The 19,939-nt window shown below is 35.6% G+C and overlaps 1 protein-coding gene across 1 annotated transcript; it reads right to left on the reverse strand.

The window, feature by feature from the left end:
• Window positions 1–3,360: 3,360 nt before the first annotated feature.
• Window positions 3,361–5,117, reverse strand: LOC104244189 (zinc-finger homeodomain protein 9-like). Its single transcript, XM_009799561.2, has one exon. It carries the CDS (start codon window positions 4,757–4,759, stop codon window positions 3,683–3,685), a length of 1,077 nt encoding a protein of 358 aa, XP_009797863.1. The 5' UTR covers window positions 4,760–5,117; the 3' UTR covers window positions 3,361–3,682.
• Between the last annotated feature and the right edge of the window lie 14,822 nt (window positions 5,118–19,939).

The raw sequence follows: 19,939 nt of genomic DNA on the forward strand, positions 1-19,939 counted from the left end.
CGTCCACTAAATCTCTTAAATTAAAAATAGCCGATAAATATATATTATATATATAATTTATGTATAATATATGTATACCGACTAGAAAAAGTAAATAGCGAATCTGACTGGCTATTTATGTAACAATCCCTTAGGATAAAATTTACCTAGTTAGTGTCCGTTTGGACATAGAATTTGATGGAAGCTTTTTCTAAAAAAAACACTTTTTTTTAGAGATAAGTGTTTGTTCATAAAATTTCACTTGAAGATGCATTTTGAAAATTTTCGAAAATTTGAAAAACTACAAAAAGTTGTTTTTCAAACTTTTCACTCAAATCATAAACTTCAAAAACAACCCAAACTGAAATTTATGTCCAAATACAATTGTAAATTTCAAATACCATTTTCAGTTGAAAAAAATTTCACTATTTTTTTGAATTTTACAATTCTTATGTCCAAACGCGTACATAAAAAGTACAATAGATCACAATAGTTAGCAATTCAAAATATCTAAAAAAAAATATGGTCAAAAAATATCTTTTTCGACTCGCCCAATAATATTAATATCATTTATTATTTTTTTGAAAGAGATGGAGTATGTTTTAAGGCCCATCATATATTAATTTTAATATCACCTTTGACAACCCAAAAACTCCTTATTGTGAACCTTTCCACCAACCACTTTTCTCTAAATTACACTGAGCGTCCTTTTGGTCGCCCCATTCAATCAATATCCATTTTCTTAAAAACTTTTAATTTGTACCCATTTTTTAAATAACTTCAGCCCATTTTCTCCTCCTCCTTCGTTTTCTTCTTCTTCTTCTTCTTCTTCTTTTTCTTCTTCTTCTTTCTTCTGCTGATGTTGGTACTGCTATGGAACATCAGTTATTAAAATTATGTGTAGACATATCTGGTTCAACGATAAGACGAAAATTTTCTTACACTATTATATTCCAGTCAAGAAATACGAATGGATCTGCAAGTGGTCATTGTTTGACACCATGTCCTTTTTCACCCTACATTAGGCTGAAGTGAAAGCAATTCACCACAAATTTAGCATCTTGCCCATGACAAGGAAACGTCAAGTTACTTGTATAGTTGTATACAATAAGAAATAAAATGTCCATTGCTTATATAGTGCTGAAGTTTTTACAAATGAACTAAATAACTTCAGTTCTGGAGCTGCAGTTCGACAGTTACAAAACAAAAACTTCAGCTCTAGAGCTGAAGTTCGCCAGTTACAAAAATAAAACTTCAGCTCTAGAGCTGAAGTTTGTCAGTTACAAAACAAAAACTTAAAACAAAAACGTCAGCTCTAGAGCTGAAGTTCGCCAGTTACAAAACAAAAACTTCAGCAATGCAAATAGAGAACAAAACTTCAGCTACTATGCTTAAGTTCAGCAATTACAAACAAAAACCCCAGCACACTTGGTTTAGCACACTTGTTACTTTAGGTCTGTCAACTAGAATGCTGAAGTTTCGCGTGATTGTCTTTGCTACTTCAGCCCCGTATGCTGAAGTTATACGAAAAAGCGGGTACGCTTGCAATTTTTTTTTTACTAAGCAGGCACAATTTAAAACGTGACACAACATAAATGCAAATCCCCCACTTTTCTTCCTTCCCAGATCCCCACTCGCACCCAAAGACAAAGCAGTGAACTTCTTCGCTCATCAATATTAAAGAGAGCAGGAGGAGATAAGATTCAATTATCTTTAACTACAAATTTTAAGAGCCCGTTTGGACATAGGAAATTTTCATATTTTCTTGAAATTTTTTCACTTTCTTTCAAAATCAGCGTTCGGTCATAAAATTTTTAATTTTCATTTGAAGATTCATTTTGAAATTTTTCGAAAATTTTAAAAACTCTAAAAAGTTATTTTTCAAAATTTTCACTCAGATCAGTCATAAAACTTCAAAAACAATCCAAAATTATATTTATGTCGAAATACAACTCTAATTTTCAAATATTATTTTCACTTTAAAAAAAAATCACTTTTTTTTTGGAATTTTACAATTGTTATGTCCAAATGCCCATTAAGCTCAGCAGAATAAAGAAACTTATAATAAGGAGTGATTCTTCCTTTTATACATGGATCAGAATGCAAATCCAAGATTATTAGATCGAAAGTAGTTCGAATCTCGAACATAAAAGAAAAAGAAGATTTTCTTAATTTTGCCTAAAGAGACACGTAACAAACTTATTACGTGATGTTTAGGGAAAGAAAAGTACAGTTATTACAGCTTTTATATATGCAAGTAATCAATCATGATTTCTGCTTGAAAAAGTAAACAGACAATCATGTGTCTGAATAGTAAATGATAATGCTTATGTAATCCAAACCAGACAGCTATATACCCAACCCTACACCTAAATTAATGAAAAACCCGAACGACCCTTCAACCCATACTTTTAGGTTGTTGAATCTCAATCACCCTAATCATTTTCCGTTAGACTTTATCAATCCGAAATTAAGAATTTTTTTCCCTTTCAACAAAATAAAGAATACTGCATTCATTAGAGATCAAGAACGAAACCAAACCACCCATTTAGAGCCACAGGAGTAATTAATTATTGTCATTCGACTGCTTCCCTTAAAAGAAAAGTCATACTTTTAGGCGTTAAGTCACACTAAACAAAGTTTGATTTTCTTCTTAACAATGATTAGTCTTTGTTAATGGATAACGTTATGTTTTAATTTTCTAAAGAAGGCCAACCAAACTATACTTTACCCACAACCCCAAATTGCTTAGAAAGTTAACTTCGATATCATCATGCATGGAGATTACTTTATGAAACCAGCCTATTAAATTCCTACCACAAAAGTATTCTATAGTACATTTTAAGTCATCAAGTGGTTAAATGAGGAATTTTTCACCTTTTTCGATGACCCTAAATTTTATCTGCTTTTGATAAAAAAAAACTAATCGAGATATCCTATCTTTGTCAGGATTAACATGTCATGGTGACCTGACATAAAATAGACATCACATAATTAAATAGAAAAGAAAAGGGCTAAACTATCAAAAGAAGAATGCTGCGGCTTTAGAAAGGATTAAAAACATTAAAAATAATCAAACACTAATCACGTATTTATAAGTAATATTGTTAATTTAATAAAAAGAACAAAATAGAATGGAGTATAAAGTAAAGCAACCTACTGCAAGCGCATTAAAATAATATTCGTAACCGCCCCATTGCATGTATGCCACTTTGTGCTTCTTTATCTCAGACAAGAATCAAAATAAACACTCCCCCCCCTCCCCCCTATACCACCCGGACCCCGTCACACCACTCCAGCTTTCTCCTCTGTTTAATTTTCCATGGCTAAATACGTGCAAAAGTGTAAGAATTAGAAGCAAACTATTAAACGAAGAAAAAATAACTAGAAATTATGAACCCCAAATTAGTAAAGGTAAAACACTTATGTCAATCAACAGAGACATAATTAGTGTAGTTTACAGTGGCATGAAAGAAAAGGAAATAAACAAATTAAATTGCACATTGGAACAATATCTCTCCATCGTTATCATCATCATCATCAAGTTCTTAAAGCTACGTAATTTTTACGAACAGAGGAAAGAAAAAACTAATAGGAGAAACATAAACTAATAGTAGCAGCCTGAAATTACCTTTTTTCTCATTCTAGTTCTAGAACTAATACTTAAGATAAGCCTTATTTTATCCACCAATTAATTCGAAAATTACGATGAAGAAGAAGACCCATTAGTGGTAACACCATGAGCACTAACACTATCGTTGTTATGAAGATGGTGGTTGTGGTTTTTGTCATTGTCATTGCTGCTTTCGCGGTGAATGTGGAATTCAGAAGCAATAGCGTCAGTGTTATTTCTACTAATAAAACCAAAACCGTTAGCATTATTACCATTGAGATTGTTGGTGGAAGCGACGGCGTTAACAGCTGCAGCGGCGGTGGCTTGATCTTTCTTGCACTTATTATTGTGCATCCATACCTTAAGAACCCCTTTTTCCACTCCGATTTTGCTGCAGAAGTCGCTAATCAGCTCTTCATCTCGCTTCTGTATTTTCCACTCGACTTTCTCTGCGAATTCCAGCATTCTCTCCTTCTGATCTTGCGTGAATTTAGTTCTGAATCGCTTTCTCCCACTCCCATTAGGGTTTGATAAATGAGCAGATGACATCGGGTTTGAAGATGGGGAAATTAGCGGATTAGTCTCAGCAGGTGGGCCAGACAAGCCAGCACTGAGTGCTAAAAGCATGTGGGGTGCAGAGGCGGGGTAATAAGCAGAGGAGATCGGAGGTGGAGATGATGAATTAGGGCTACTGTGGCCCCCACTTCCACCATGATGCGGCGGCGGCGGTGGAGGAGGGTGGTGGCGATGATGAGGCTGGTACTCTAACGCCGGAATAGTGTTCTGATTTGGGAGTACGGGCTCTTCCGGCTCTCGGCGATGAAAATTGCGGTGACAACCACAAGCAGCGCATTTTAGCGAAGTAGGGTCCACCGGATTAGCAGTGGGAGAAGGCATAAATTCCCCACAACCGTCAACGGCGTGACCACCTAAGCTAGCAGCGTGATTTTTCAAACATTCCTTGTAAGTAACAACCACCGCGTGGTGGTGGTGGTTGTTGTTAAAGCCATGGTGGTGGGGAAGATGAAGAGAATTATGGCGTTTGAGGACACCGTTGCTAAAAGAAATGGGCTTAGCGGGTTGGATCCGAATAGGGGTTTCGGGTTCAGCTTCAGTGCTTTTGACAGTAGTGGCTATGGCCGTGTTTGTGTTGCTGCTTATGTCCATTTCTCAAACATCTAGTGCTTTTGCATTTTTGTTGAGATTTAAGAGTTGAATATTGTTGTTAGACTTTGGTCTAACATTTCATGCAAAAAGGAAGAAGGATAGAAGTAGAGCTTTTTGTAGAGAGAATTAAGAGAAAGAGATGAAAAAAGGAAGGAAAGTTTTGTGTTTTTGGTTATGGGTTGATGAAGATGATGATGACTGTAGATAATGTAAGAATCTATAGGTTTGTGGTCATCCTTGTTAACCACTTGTGTATTTTTTGACCTTGGTTCTAATCTAATCTATGGTTAACCTGCAGCTGCTGCTATTGACCCCACCCCCACTTGCTGGTTAAGATGTTATATCATGTGTGTAATAAATACCACTTCCCCCTTAATATACCTTTGTCGCCTTTAAATCTTGGAAACTACTACTGAAATGATTGTTACTATAATATATATATATATATATATATATATATATATACAAGTAGTTGCTTTTGTGTAATAATTTTCACATATTCAGACTATATATTTGAAAAAAAAAATCTAACTTATTTTTTGGTTTAGTTCTGAAAAAATTAGCTCATGCCATAGATCTTGGCTTCACTTTTTTAAAAAGAAAATTGAATACATTGTTTGTTTATGAAATATGATCATATTTTAGGAAAAGTTTTCAAAAGCTAGTTTAGGATAATTTTTGGGTAAAATTTTTGCTTTTTAAATAAAATACATGTCAAAACACAATTTCAAATATTAAAGATTATATTTCAACACAATTTCAAAAATTTCTTTTTTGATTTTCAATAAAATCTGTGTTCAAATGCTAGCTTAGTGTAATCTACCTAATTAAGATAAATGAGAAGTTATAAACAAATTTAGACAGAGCAAATATACTGAATGCATTACCTCACTGTTTAATCATACAAGATGGACCTTCCATTGACTTTGATACAGAAAACCTACAACTAGCTATCAGTATTGTTTTGACTAAGCTGATAGTAGTACTCATTCCTTTCAATACCTCTGTTTTTTTTTTTTTTTTTTTTATGTATGTTTACCGTGGAGGAAAGGGAGAAGTCGGTAGTAAACCAAATAATTTACCTTAAGATTGATTGTTAGCACAAGGTGTGAAATGTCATTAATGATCTGATAGCATTGGACCCCAGAAAGGTGTTACATTCCATCAATTAATCTTTTCAGTAGGTGGCACTGTCCTTCAGAATTGACCAAATTAATGGTGCTATTTCCGTTTAGTTAACCAGCTTATTCCTTAATTGATTTAGATCATCAGAGATTATGTGGACCATTTAATTTCCGCGTTGGTTAACCAGCTAGTCCGAATCCAGATTTTGACTAATAAGAGATTATGTTTGAAAAGATGAAAATATTTTCTTGCGACTTAAGTAATATAGTATATTTTGATCATAGAAATGACTAAAGCAGGGGTTGCAGGTCTGATGCATATACTGAAGCCACCCTTAATTTGTCAAAGTTGCCAGTTGGAGAAGCAGAGCATGACATGAAGATAGCGTCTTCCATCTCCAAACATCACCACCAAAAGACATACCGAGCATTTCCGCGTATTTTTTTTTAAAATGAAGTTGTATCTTAAAATAGTTTTTAGACGTTGAAATTGTATTTTGACATAGTATATTTTACTTGAAAAAAAAGATTAAAATTTTTTGAATGAAAGAAAAGAATTTCACCCAAAAACTAGGAATCCATTACTCAAATGGTCACTCAAATATCTCAAATTATCTCCTAAAGTCACTTTACTTTCATTTGTAACAACAAAGTCACTGAACTATACCTATTGCATTCAGAAGGTCATTCAACTAGATTTTCAAATTTTGGATTGCCAAATACCTATTTTACCCTCTAAATTATAAACATTTATCTTCTTTTTATTTTTTTAAACTTTTTAATATTATGATTTTTCCCATTTTTATTTACATTATGGACTTACCTATAGAATAAATAAATATTATTCATAAATTAAAAAAATAAAAATTATTTAAGCATATATAATGCTGAAAAATGAGCATAGCAAGAAAAAAATTAATTAGAATAATTTGTTAGTAATAATTATTTTAGTATTAACAACAAAAATTCAAAAAATTATTTACACAATTCAAAATGAAAGAAAATAAAGGTTGTAAAATATATATTCCATGCACGTAATATAAAATAATTATTTAACTAAATGTATTTTTATAATATACATTATATATTCTTGAAAATTATGCTCAATTATATTATATATATTCGATGCACGGTTTAACATAGCATATTTTTCCGTATACAGATAGTTCCTCTGCTTTCTGGTGACATTACTTTGTGTCGTCGAAAAGTTGGCAGAAATATAATAATATAATTGAGCATAATTTTTTTTTTGGTAAATAGCAATTCTATTCATTCCAAAAAATTAACTTTACAAAGCAAGTAGATGCTGACCATCCACACTCTTGTTTACATCAGTCCTGTAGTCTAAGTAAAACAAGTACTTTAACTAAGTACCCAAAATAAAAAAAACAGACCCTATACATAGTAAGAGAGACATTCGCCTAAGGAAAACAGTTAAGCTTTTCGAGTGCTTCTTGCCAATGCTGTATTAATCGGCCTCTCGTGTGTATATGGATTGTTATTTCCTTGCAGATGCTGCTAATAGTAGTTATCCCACCTTGGAATCTGAGTTTGTTCATTTCTCTCCATATGGTATAGATCATCATACCAAAGACGCTAGTAACAATTGCCCAATGTCCATTCTTCTTTGTAGCATACTGACTTATCCATACCACTTCACTCTGCCAATCTCGGATAGTTCTATTATGTCCAAGCCATTAGTAGTCTCGATCATACTTCTTTAGTCATAGTGCATTCAAAGAAGATATTATCAAAGACTTCGTCCGCTCGCTTACAGAAGATGCATTGTTGGGGAATCTGAACACCATACTTCAAGAGTCTATCAACTGTAGCTAGTCTCCGTTGTAGTGCTAACCAATGAATAAACTTGAATCTAGGATGTAGATTTGGTTGCAAAACAATACCTTTCCAAGGAACTTTTGGCAGCTGAGGGAATTGTAGTCTATAAAGCTTCTTGATACTAAAAGAGTTACCCTTCTGTAATTGACCTAGTCTGCTCATAAGATCACCCTGCAGACCTTGAACTTCTCCAATGAACTTCCTTATTTCCAATATTTTTCGAACCACCCAAGCTGCATTCTTGGGTATTGGCATGTGTTCCAACATGTTCTGTTTAATGTAGAAGGTATGAATCCACCTAATCCATAAACAATCCTTTTTTTGCCACTGCCTACAAGTGCTTTACTACTGCAGCTTTGTTCCAATAAACCATGTTCATTACATTTAGACCTCCTACAACCTGTGGTAGGCAAACTTTCTCCCATGAGACCAATGCCTTTTTAGAAACACTTGATGTACCTGTCCACAGGAAAGATCTGCATATAGCCTCCACCATCTTCATCACTTTTTTTGGTAGAAGAAAGATTTATGCCTAGTATGATTGAATCCCAAACAAAACTGATTTGATCAGTTGTACACACCCTGCATATAAATGTAGCCTTACTGTCCAACAGTTAATTTTCTGTGTGATCTTCTCTACTAAAGGTCAACACTGAATAATGGAAAGCTTCTTGGATGCCAAAGGAACCCCCAAGTACTTGAAAGGCAAGTTACCTTCAGGAAACCCCAACTCTTGCAAAATATTTTGCCTTTGTGCGTTTGAAATACCAGCTAAATAGACAGAACTCTTCTCTGCATTTGCTTGAAGACCGGAAGCCTCAGAGAACTTGAGGAAAGTCTGCTTTAGCAGCCTAATAGACTAAATATCAGCCTTACAGAACATAAGCAAGTCGTCTACAAAACAGATATGCACCACTCCAAGTTTTTTACACCTGGGATGAAATTTAAATTCTTTTTTTTTATCAGTTGTGCAAACTCCCTCTATAAATATTTCATAGCCAGGACAAAAAGATAGGGCAACATTGGGTCCCCTTACCTTATCCCCCTCCTTCCTTTAAAAAGTTTTGTTAGACCACCATTTATATTAAGAGTATGACACTGATGAAATACACTCCATAACACAGTTTGTGAACTTATAAGGAAATCCCAGCTCTAACAAAATTCTTTCTGGAAAGCACCACTCTAACGTATCATACGCTTTCTTCAAGTCCACTTTTAACACACATCTTGGGGAGATTCCTTTCCTATTGTAGCCTTTGAACAATTCATGTGTGAAGAGGATATTATCAGTGATACTACGACCCTCAATGAAAGCTGATTGTGACTCCCCTACTAACCCTCCAATGACCTTCTTAATTCGAGCAGTTATAACCTTTGTGATTATCTTGTACAAAGTAGTGCAACATGTTATGGGTCTATAGTCTTTGACATGACTTAGATTCTGCACTTTAGGAATTAGGGTCACAACAGTGCTACTAACTCCTTGATGCATTTTTCCAGTTGCAAAAAACTGTTTTGTAGCTTCACAGACCTCCTGCCAATGCTTAGTGAAAAACTCGATAGGGAAACCATCTACCCCTGGGGCCTTTTCATGTGGCATATCTTTAATTGCATTTAGGATCTCCACCCTTGTAACTTCTTGAACCAATTCTTCTTTTTGTTGGAGTGTAAGGCATGGCCCTTGGTGTATGACTTCTGCATTTGTGAATATTTCCACCTTTCCCCATAAGTTCAGTAAAGAAAGAGATGAACTCATTGTCTACTTATACAGGATCAGTCAGCTTTACTCCATTGTCATTATATACTGAGGCAATGAAATTCTTGCTTGTCCTCAATTTCCATTGTACATGGAAATATTTTGAATTTGAATCACCACAAGCAATCCAATTTGCTCTAGATTTTTGCTTAAGAACTTGTTCTTCAACATTACTCCATTCCTCAGTTTCTGCCAATGCCAACCTCTCTTGATTAATCAAGTTTTGGTCTAAAGGATGAGCCATAAGTTGATTCTGGATGATTTCTAGCTTGTGTCTTGCCTGGTTCAGCTGGTACTTGTAAGAAGCCATGTAAGTATTCAAGTCTTTTAGGTTCACCTTCAACATTTATAACTTCAGCCAGATTCTCTGCATAGGCTCAGCATTTACATCCTACTTCCATACCCTTTCAACTATCCCTTTGAATTCTAGGTGCTCCATAACTGATCCATATAGCTTGAAAAGTTTGGGGTGTATTCCTCTCTGCTGATTACACTGGATTAATATAGGAGAATGATCAGATACCTCCAGATTCAAAAACTCTGCTTCAATATAGTTGTATTGTTGTAGCCATTCAAAATTTCAAAAGGCCCAATCAATCGTGCTATACATTCTTTTATTAGGTTCCTGTTTGTTGCACCAAGTATAGTGTTACCCTAAGCTCTTCACCTAAGAAAGCTGTAAAGTATTTATCATATCCTAAAAGCCTTGGGTCTCAGCTTGTGTAACTGGTGTTCCTATCCTGTCATCAATATGAAGTACATTGTTGAAATCCCCACTAAGCAACCAGCAGACCTGGATATTAATCCCTATCTGAATAAGCTTTTTTCACAATTGGTTCCTTTGGGTACTGTCATTGCTTGCACAGACTACAGTTACCATAGCCTTAAATTTGGAATTATTCTCATGAATTTCACAATGTATAAACTGATCATCAATCACTAAAATCTGGACATTTACATTATTCTTCCATAGTAACCAAATCCTACCATTTGGATGTGCATTATAGTTGCAACAAGCACTCCAGTCCCTTGCCACTTGATTCATAATTCTAGCATCCTTCCTCTCTTTGACTCTTGTTTCCAAGCACCCAATAACATCTACCTTATACTTCCTCAGAAAGAGCCTAAACTCTTTCTGTTTATGGGGCTTATTTAGCCTCCTTACATTCCAAGTACATAGATTCATTTTTGGGTGAAGCTGGAAGGGCCAGCGTCCCCTTATATTGTGTCACTGTCAGTCATTTGCAGTATTTCAAATCTATTACTAGAGCTAATTGATGCAACTGGAGCTTGTTGGACAGCCTTGCCCTTACCAATTGTTCTAGTATTTTGATCATTCTGCCCTGATTCCTCATATTTGTCATTAGCCATTTGAGTACAATCTTCTGGCATAAACTGTTTTATCACTCCTGTTTGCTTTCCTTCTGTCTCAACTGTATGCTGTTTTCCCAATTCTGTTTGCCCTCCTAATTGACCAGTTTCATTTCCCCTATGCTCCTTTGGTAGCCATTGCAGATTAGTTTTGTTCTTATTCTTTTTCCGCTTTGGTTGCTCTTTGAATTCCTTCTCCATTTCCAGCTTTTCCTTCATCCAACATTCATTTGAATTATGTCCAAATCTGATACAGTCACAACAATATTTAGGTTTCCAGTCATATTTAATTTGCTGGTTGATTATCCCTCGTGGCATTTGCATTTCAAAACTCTCCGGGAGAGGATGTGAAAAATCAGCTTCAACAAGCACTCTTGCATATGGTACCTTCTCCATTTCAACAGTAATTCTATCTGTGTATAGAGGCTTCCCAACAACACTAGCTAGCTTGCTCAATACTTCCATGGACCAAAACCCCAATGGAAGTCCCGAAAATTTGATCCACAAAGGAATAACACTCATACATCCAGGGTCAAACTTGAAAGGTGTAATGGTTTCCTGGCCACTTAAACTTGTACCGGTTTGTAAAGCCGATACATGAACTTATATTTTCCCCATTTGAACACTTCAACTTGACGGAGTGAACACTAATAAACACTTTTTGTTGAACGTGTTCGCCAATCGCACTGACATGGATGCCATGTCACATGTTTGTTCTTTATTATATGATAAGTGAATTTTTTGGTCCTATATTATTTTAAAAAAAATGACGTTACATTATACAAAATTAGTAACATTATCATCTCCAAACATAAAAAAGGATCAGAAATATTACCTCCAAGAAGCCATTAGTATCAGTAGCCAAAGCTTGCAAAGCTATCTGTGCTTCACTCAACTAAAGGTCAACCTTGCTGGCATATGAAATTAACAATTTTTTCACACAGATCTGGATAAAATTGCATTCTGGAGAGAGTGATTACCGAATGAAAGAGTCAGAGGAAGAAGAAGAATCAGTGAAGTTAGGAGTAGAGGCGTAAATTCCTTCGCTGCCGCCGTGGACAACAAATGCATTGCCTTTGCTCATGAATTTCTCACTATTGTAGTCACGCACTGAAGCTTCTGTGAAATCGAGCAAACCTAACCACAGTAGGATTATTCCTGAAGCTCCATGGGAAAATTATACCGGTTTGTAAAGTTGGATTACTTCTATGAAATGGAGCAAACCTAACCACCGCATCTAACCCCATCAAAAAATAAAAAATTTTACAGGATGAGGATAGGAGTTTGCTTGGGAAGATGAGAGAGGTGGAAAGAGAGGGGAAAAGAGCAGGGGAGAGAGAAAAATCTTTTTTTCTTTCTTATTTATTTTTATTCTATTTCTAATATTTTTTAATAGAAATAAAATTGTTCACGCGCTTTGACAGCGTGATTTGCACACAATTTAGCCATGTCAGCTATGTCACTTCCACATAGACTTGGTCAATGGTCAAATGTGTTTATTAATGTTCACTCCGTCAAGTTGAAGTGTTCAAACGGGAAAAATATAAGTTCATATATCGGCTTTACAAACCGATACAAATTTAATTGGCCAGGAAGCCATTACGCCAACTTGAATCCATACTCCAATGTTGCAGAATCAGAGGTTTATTATGGTAAGTATAGGGTCTTGCTTGTAAAACCAAATCCCTTTCCTCAATGTTTTGGAATCTAAAGATGTACTAGTCTTCATCATGATAAAGTATTTGGGGTTTTCAACAAAATTCCAAACATTGGTAATGTAATTATCCATGGATTTTTCATAAGGATTATAACCCAATCAGTGTTGTACTCCAGTAAATTTCATGTTCCTTTGTATCTTCTGCATCAATTTGCACAATGAATGTACCTTCACGTATAGCGAGAGGGGGGGACATAATTCAATGTCTTACCCATTTGTGAGCTTCGATTCTTCTGCATTGTAGGTACTTCTTTATTATTTCCAATTTTCTCTGAAAGCGCTATTGCTGAAGGAATTTGTACAGTATTTCCTGCTGTTGAAAATTGCAATCGTTAACGAATTGTCTCCCTATTTTCCTTCTATGCAGATTCTTCCCCTTCATACTCAATTTCCTCCATAATTGGTTGGAATTTTTGTGGTAGAAAACTTCCAAACGTCAGCGGTATCAATTTCTGTTGAATTCCAGTGTCCGGCGTAACTGCCGTTCCATCAATTTCCATACCTTGAACTGGATTGTGAAAAACTGTGGGTGCACTTCTCATACCCATTAGCCAACGCCTAGGTTGAGATTGAGCTGGTGTTTCCATGTTTCCTTCATTTTCCTTTACTACCGTCAGTGATGGAAGCTTCTTCCTTTGTCTAGCAATGGTCGAAGCGTACGTTAGCTAAACCTTGCTAAACGTGCGCCTCTAGAGCTCCCCTCAATGAATTTACATGAATATTTTCTTAATATTTTTTGAGAGTATAATTTTCAAGAATATAAAATGTATATTATAAAAATACATTTATTTAAATAATTCTTTTTATATTACGTGCATGGAATATATATTTTATAAACTTTATTTTCTTTCATTTTGAATTGTATAAATAAAATTTTGAATTTTTGTTGTTAATACTAAAAGTTTTTAAAAAAATAAAAAGAAGATAAATGTTTATCATTTAGAGGGTAAAATAGGTATTTGGCAATTGAAAATTTGGAAAATCTAGCTGAGCAACCTTCTGATTGCAACAAGCATAGTTAAGTGACTTCGTTGTTATAAACGAAAGAAAAGTGACTTTAGTAGATAATTTGTGATTGTTGAGTGACCATTTGAGTAATTGACTCCAAAAACTAGTCCAAATTAGCTTTTGGAACTTAAATTGTTTCTTCAATTTTTTTTCAAGAACTAATCAAATTTGCATGACTAAATATTTTTTATTTTATTTTTTGAGATAAAGTTAAAAAATAAATCTATGTTATTACTGGAAGCAAGACGTTAATTAGCATTGTAAGTTTACCATATCATCGAATTAAAAACATTCTTGTCATCTAGACAGGTTATATGGTGAACTGGTATAAAAAATTTATCTCTAAGTTTAAATTCTTAAAATTAGATCTTCCTAAGTAAATAAAAAATGTTAGTGGGCGTTGGGAATAAGTATTGTAAATTTCCGGGAAAAAAGTGAAAGTTTTAAAGTAAAAACGGAATTTTAAAATTTGAGTTATGTTTGGATATGATGAAGTTGTTTTTGAATTTTTGTGAATGATTTGGAGTAGGAATTTTAAGGTACCGTTTGGCCATGAAAAAATTTCACTTTTTAAAAAAAAATTACTTTTTTTTGAAATTGGTGTTTCACCATTAAAATTTTAATTTTTACTTGAAAATAATTTTTTCGAAAATTTGAAAATCCCAAAAGGCTGTTTTTTCAAAATTTTCACTTCAAATCACTCACAAAAATTTAAAAACCACCCAAAATTATATTTATGTCCAAACACAACTCTAACTGTCAAATATCATTTTCACTTGAATTTTTTTTATTTTTTCCGGAATTTTACAATTTTTTATGTCCAAACACCCACTTAAAAAAACACATTTGAAAATTTTCAAAAAAATCCGAAATTTAACTGCAAGTGAAAACTAAAATTTATTTAGACAACAACTGATTCCAAAAAAAAAGTAAAAAAACTTTTATGGCCAAACGGGCCCTTAATAAACTTTACTATAGTGAAGTTTTAGGTGGACTCTAATTAATGGAATCTGTAAATTTAATGTTTAAAGGAAAAAATTGTTTAAACATTATTTTAAAACTCATACGTAACATTTGGGTTGGGGGGGGGGGGGGGGAATAGTGCAGGCAAGACGTTTGTCCGAGAAAGAAACAATATTTTAAAACTCATACGACAACGTTTAGTTGCAATGCGGTAGGAACAGACAGAGAGTACAAGCCAAGCTTACGTAACAGAAACGTACATGCCTCAACCTTAGCCTTTTTGCTTTTGGTGTTTAGTGCATGTAACACGAGTACTTACCTATCTAATAACAATAATTAATTCCTCTAAATCCTAGCCACGTGTACTTAATTTTGCTTTGCGGCGACACGTGGAAGTACTTGTTTAACCTAAAAACCTGCCACGTACAAATTTACATCTTTCACTCAAAAGCAAAAGTATGATTACGTCTGATCAGCAAAAAAAAGGTATGATTACGTAGAAGTTTTAAAATTAATTGTCTGCTTGTCACTTCTTTTAGGGCTTAACAACCAATTATAGGGAAGAGAATATTAAATCCAAAAGAGAGGTACGGTGGAGGTGGAGTAGCATACATTTTTCTGTACGTAATATTTTTTTGTTATTTAAAATTTGCTCGGTGTCTGACCCCAAATGTTGAAACAATCGATGTGCACTGAATACGGTGTTAAATTAAGTTTATTTTAGAGCTTTACATAAGCAATTTTTTTTTGTTTCAATATTATTATTGAATTCTACACAACTGATGTGAAACTTTTTCTTTGAACGTGGAAAATATTTGAAACTCTTCTTTCAATTTGGTTTTAACTATCTTTATTTGAATTTTGTTATGGATTTTTATTTAAACATTATAGATTCTCATTTAATGAAATGAATCTTGTAAAGTTTGAGATAATTGATGATTGATGAGCAGCGGACTCTATAACTCTTACTGTGAACTTCATTAAAATTTTGAATATCATACACAAGATTTTGCCAATTGTATGGGTTAAAATTAGATCACAGAAATTTGGCACGCGGAGACATAAGACCGAGGTTGGACAGTCATCAATTGGCTGAGGTCGGCTAGTCATAATTAAGGCCGAGGTCGGACAATCATCAATTGGTCGAGGTCGGACAGTCATAATTAAGGCCGTGGTCGGACAGTCAACAATAAGGCAAAGGTCGGACAGGCCGAGGTCGGACACTCATCAATAAGGCCGAGGTCGGGCAGTGATAAAACAGCTAGTTTGCTTTGGAATACTCAAAGAGAATATTCTACTAAATATTCCCTCTAAATTGTACTTTTTTAGGATTTTCTACGGATACCCCCTTATAAATAGGAGGGGAGGACTTCCCGGGGGAGAGGGGGAGGGGAGGGGGGCTCTCTCCCCCTCTCTAGAAAATATGTAAACACTCCTCTTTAAAGAGATTAGAAGATCTGTGATCCCAGACCTTGATGAGATCCAAAAAGGGTCCTAAGGTTCTTACATTTGTCTATCATTTATCTTTATCAAATGAAACAGGATCCGCCTCACTCATGATTGGATGACTCTTTTCCTTTATTTACATTTATTGTCACTTAATGTTACTTAATGCATCTTTCTTTATGCTATTAAGTCTGGCCATAATCACTGCCAATATTTATACTCGGCTATGTTTTTTTATTCATATTATTTATCTCGGATCTAGAGTTAGGTATCATTAACTAGGATTTACCCCTTCATTCTCTTGGATTGATTTGTTCAAAAAAGTTCCGATATCTTTTGAGTTAAACAATTTGGCGCCGTCTGTGGGGATTTTCTAGTTAAAATTTTAGCTTCCTCTATATCTAGAATTCAATTCTAGTTCCACGTTCTGTTCATGGTAGATATTTCTTAGTACGGATGTCTACCATAACATGGAAAGAAGGAATCGTGGTAAATCATACTTAGCAAGTTCAATGCACGATGTTCATTCATTTGGGTCTTCCTGTATGATGCCAAAACCTTATGTATTTCCGTCCTACCAGATTTCAAGAAATTGTTTTTGCTAAACGATTCTCAGCTTTTTATCTTGATTTGCAACTTGTGTTAGTTCTGTTAAGAAACTCTTTTGTGGTTTGAGTTATTCCAATATTTTCCCTCGATTATCAAGTGGCACTATAATTTCATAAAGCCATTTATTTAGTAAAATTTAGTAGAAAGCATAAATTTTATGATTACAATTCTTTGCAATTCTTTTCCTTTCTAAAAGAATGAGATGCAGTTCAAAGAGGACACTTTGCAATTCTTTTCCTTTCTTTTTTATGATTAAAAACCATAACAGCAAGCATAAACAATGCCAGATCTGAGATAATGGCTGCCCTTGTTCAGCTGCCATTTTCAAAAATTACAAGAATTGATATTTTTGACCAAAACCCATAACCAGTGACATTTGGATATTTTATAGATCTTGCTTCTCAAAACCAAATCAAAACATTTCCAGGAATCAAACAAAATCAAACTTAGCTGGTTATCCTATAAGAGTATTTGCATTTAACCACTCAACATCCATATACTTGGTGCAGCCACCACATGGGAAAAGATAAATAGAAGCTGAACAGGGACATAGTACCACAATAGCGCGGATTTGCAAGAAGGCACACAAAAGGGATATGGTCATTTGGTGCCCTCTTCTTCCGCAATTGTTCCTCTATCAGATAATATGCTATCTGTACAACATAAAACTTTACTAAAGCAAACAGCCACGCCAAAATTGTTAGCGGCCACTGAAAGCATAACGGGAAAAGGGAATGTGGTCACTCCTCTCCACTCATCGATTGATCAAATCAAGGTAACGAACGTTTTTATTTTGTTTTAACTGACTATTTCTCTAGGTGGAATAGAAGCAGGAGCAATCACCTAGGAAACGCGTCGTACTCTCCAATGCAAGTAAAATTTAGCAAACTGGAAGTCTGGAACTCACCTAAGAAACGTAGCAGCTAAGCAAAACTGGGACTCCCCCAAGGAACACCCAATATTCTCCAGTTATTGCAGTGGCTTATGCTATCTTGACGACAAGATCACTTGCGCTAAGCTGGAAAGTGAGGGCATTTCGAGTTTTACCAATGTTTCTATTGAATGGATTATCCTTGGTTACATATCCCTACGGCCAAGGGCCATCGCCAAAAAGAAGAATTCAACCTCGATCGAACTATGACGAGTTAACATTTACATAAGTTCAAAATAACACCCTTTAAGGCCAAGGGCCTTCGCCAAAAAGAAGAGTTCGACCTTGATCGAACGTCGACGGGTTAACATTTTGATAAGTTCAAAATAACACCCTTTAAGACCAAGGGCCTTCACCAAAAAGAAGAGTTCGACCTTGATCGAACGACAACGGGTTAACATTTCAATAAGTTCGAAATAACACTCTTTAAGGCCAAGGACCTTCGCCAAAAAGAAGAGTTTGACCTTGATTAAACGGCGACGGGTTAACATTTCGATAAGTTTGAAATAACACTCTTTAAGGCCAAGGGCCTTCGCCAAAAAGAAGAGTTCGACCTTGATCGAACGACGACGGGTTAACATTTTTATAAGTTCAAAATAACACCCTTTAAGACCAAGGGCCTTCACCAAAAAGAAGAGTTCCACCTTGATCGAACGACAACGGGTTAACATTTCAATAAGTTCGAAATAACACCCTTTAAGGCCAAGGACCTTCGCCAAAAATAAGAGTTCGACCTTGATTAAACGGCGACGGGTTAACATTTCGATAAAGTTCGAATAACACCCTTTAAGGCCAAAGGCCTTCGCCAAAAAGAAGAGTTCGACCTTGATCGAACGACAACGGGTTAACATTTCGATAAGTTCGAAATAACACCCTTTAAGGCCAAGGGCCTTCGCCAAAAAGAAGAGTTCAACCTTGATCGAACGACGACGGGTTAACATTTTGATAAAGTTCGAATAACACCCTTCAAGGCCAAAGGCCTTCGCCAAAAAGAAGAGTTCGACCTTGATCGAACGACGACGGGTTAACATTTCGATAAGTTCGAAATAACACCCTTTAAGGCCAAGGGCCTTCGCCAAAAAGAAGAGTTTGACCTTGATCGAACGACAATGGGTTAACATTTCGACAAGTTTGAAATAACATCCTTTAAGGCCAAAGGCCTTCGCCAAAAAGAAGAGTCCAACCTCGATCGGACAACGACGAGTTGATATTTCGATAAAAGTTTGAAATCTCACCCTTGGGGCTACGAGCCATTGCCAAAGAGAATTCAAAATGTTCCTAAGGACAAGTGCTGTCAGAAAATATAAAGGGAAAGAAAGGCCGGGACTCGCCATACAGGAATCTACCTCGCACCAAAGTCACGAAAAGCAAAAACATAGAAAAGTACAAGGCGAATAACAACGAAAAATTCTTCTTTATACAAAGTCACTGCGCAAATAGTCGCAGATTACATACAACCCGGGTCAATAGTCTAATAAAAGAAGAAGAGAGAAACAAAAAAAAAAGAGCAAAGACATCTATCTTTTCACTCGGCGTCACCATCGCCACCCTCTTTACCACCATCTTCAAGAAATTCTCCCTCGGCATCGGCTCCCTCAGCCGCAATCTATACTAGTCGACCTCCCCATCCGAATTTCTCGAACTATGACTAATGAAGTCCGCTCACCGAGCTCGACCAAGAGACGACCTCGATAAGCGGAGGGACTAACTGTATGGGTCAAAATTAGATCAGAGAAATTCGACACGCTGAGACATAAGGCCGAGGTCAGACAATCATCAACTAGCCAAGGTCGGACAGTCATCAATTGGCCGAGGTCGGACAGTCATAATTAAGGCCGAGGTCGGACAGGCCGAGGTCGGAGAGTCATCAATTGGTCGAGGTCGGACAGTCATAATTAAGGCCGAGGTCAGACAGTCAACAATAAGGCCAAGGTCGGACACTCATCAATAAGGCCAAGGCCGGATAGGCCGAGGTCGGGCAGTGATGAAACAACTAGTTTGCTTTGGAATACTCAAAAAGAATATTCTACTAAATATTCCCTCTAAATTGTACTTTTTTTAGGATTTTCTATGGATACCCCCTTATAAATAGGAGGGGAGAACTTCCCAAGGGGGGGAGGGGGGAGGGGGCTCTTTCTCCCCCTCTCTAGAAAACATGTAAACACTCCTCTTTAAAGAGATTAGAAGATCTGTGATCCCAGACCTTGATGAGATCCAAAAAGGGTCCTAAGGTTCTTACATTTGTCTACCATTTATCTTTATCAAATGAAAGAGGATCCGCCTCACTCAAGATTGGGTGACTCTTTTCCTTTATTTACATTTTATTGCTACTTAATGTTACTTAATGCATCTTTCTTTATGCTATAAAATCTGGCCATATTCACTGCCAATATTTATACTCGGCTATGTTTTTTTA

Source organism: Nicotiana sylvestris, chromosome 2 (genome assembly GCF_000393655.2).
Source record: "Nicotiana sylvestris chromosome 2, ASM39365v2, whole genome shotgun sequence".
In the NCBI taxonomy this organism is placed as follows: Eukaryota; Viridiplantae; Streptophyta; class Magnoliopsida; order Solanales; family Solanaceae; genus Nicotiana; species Nicotiana sylvestris.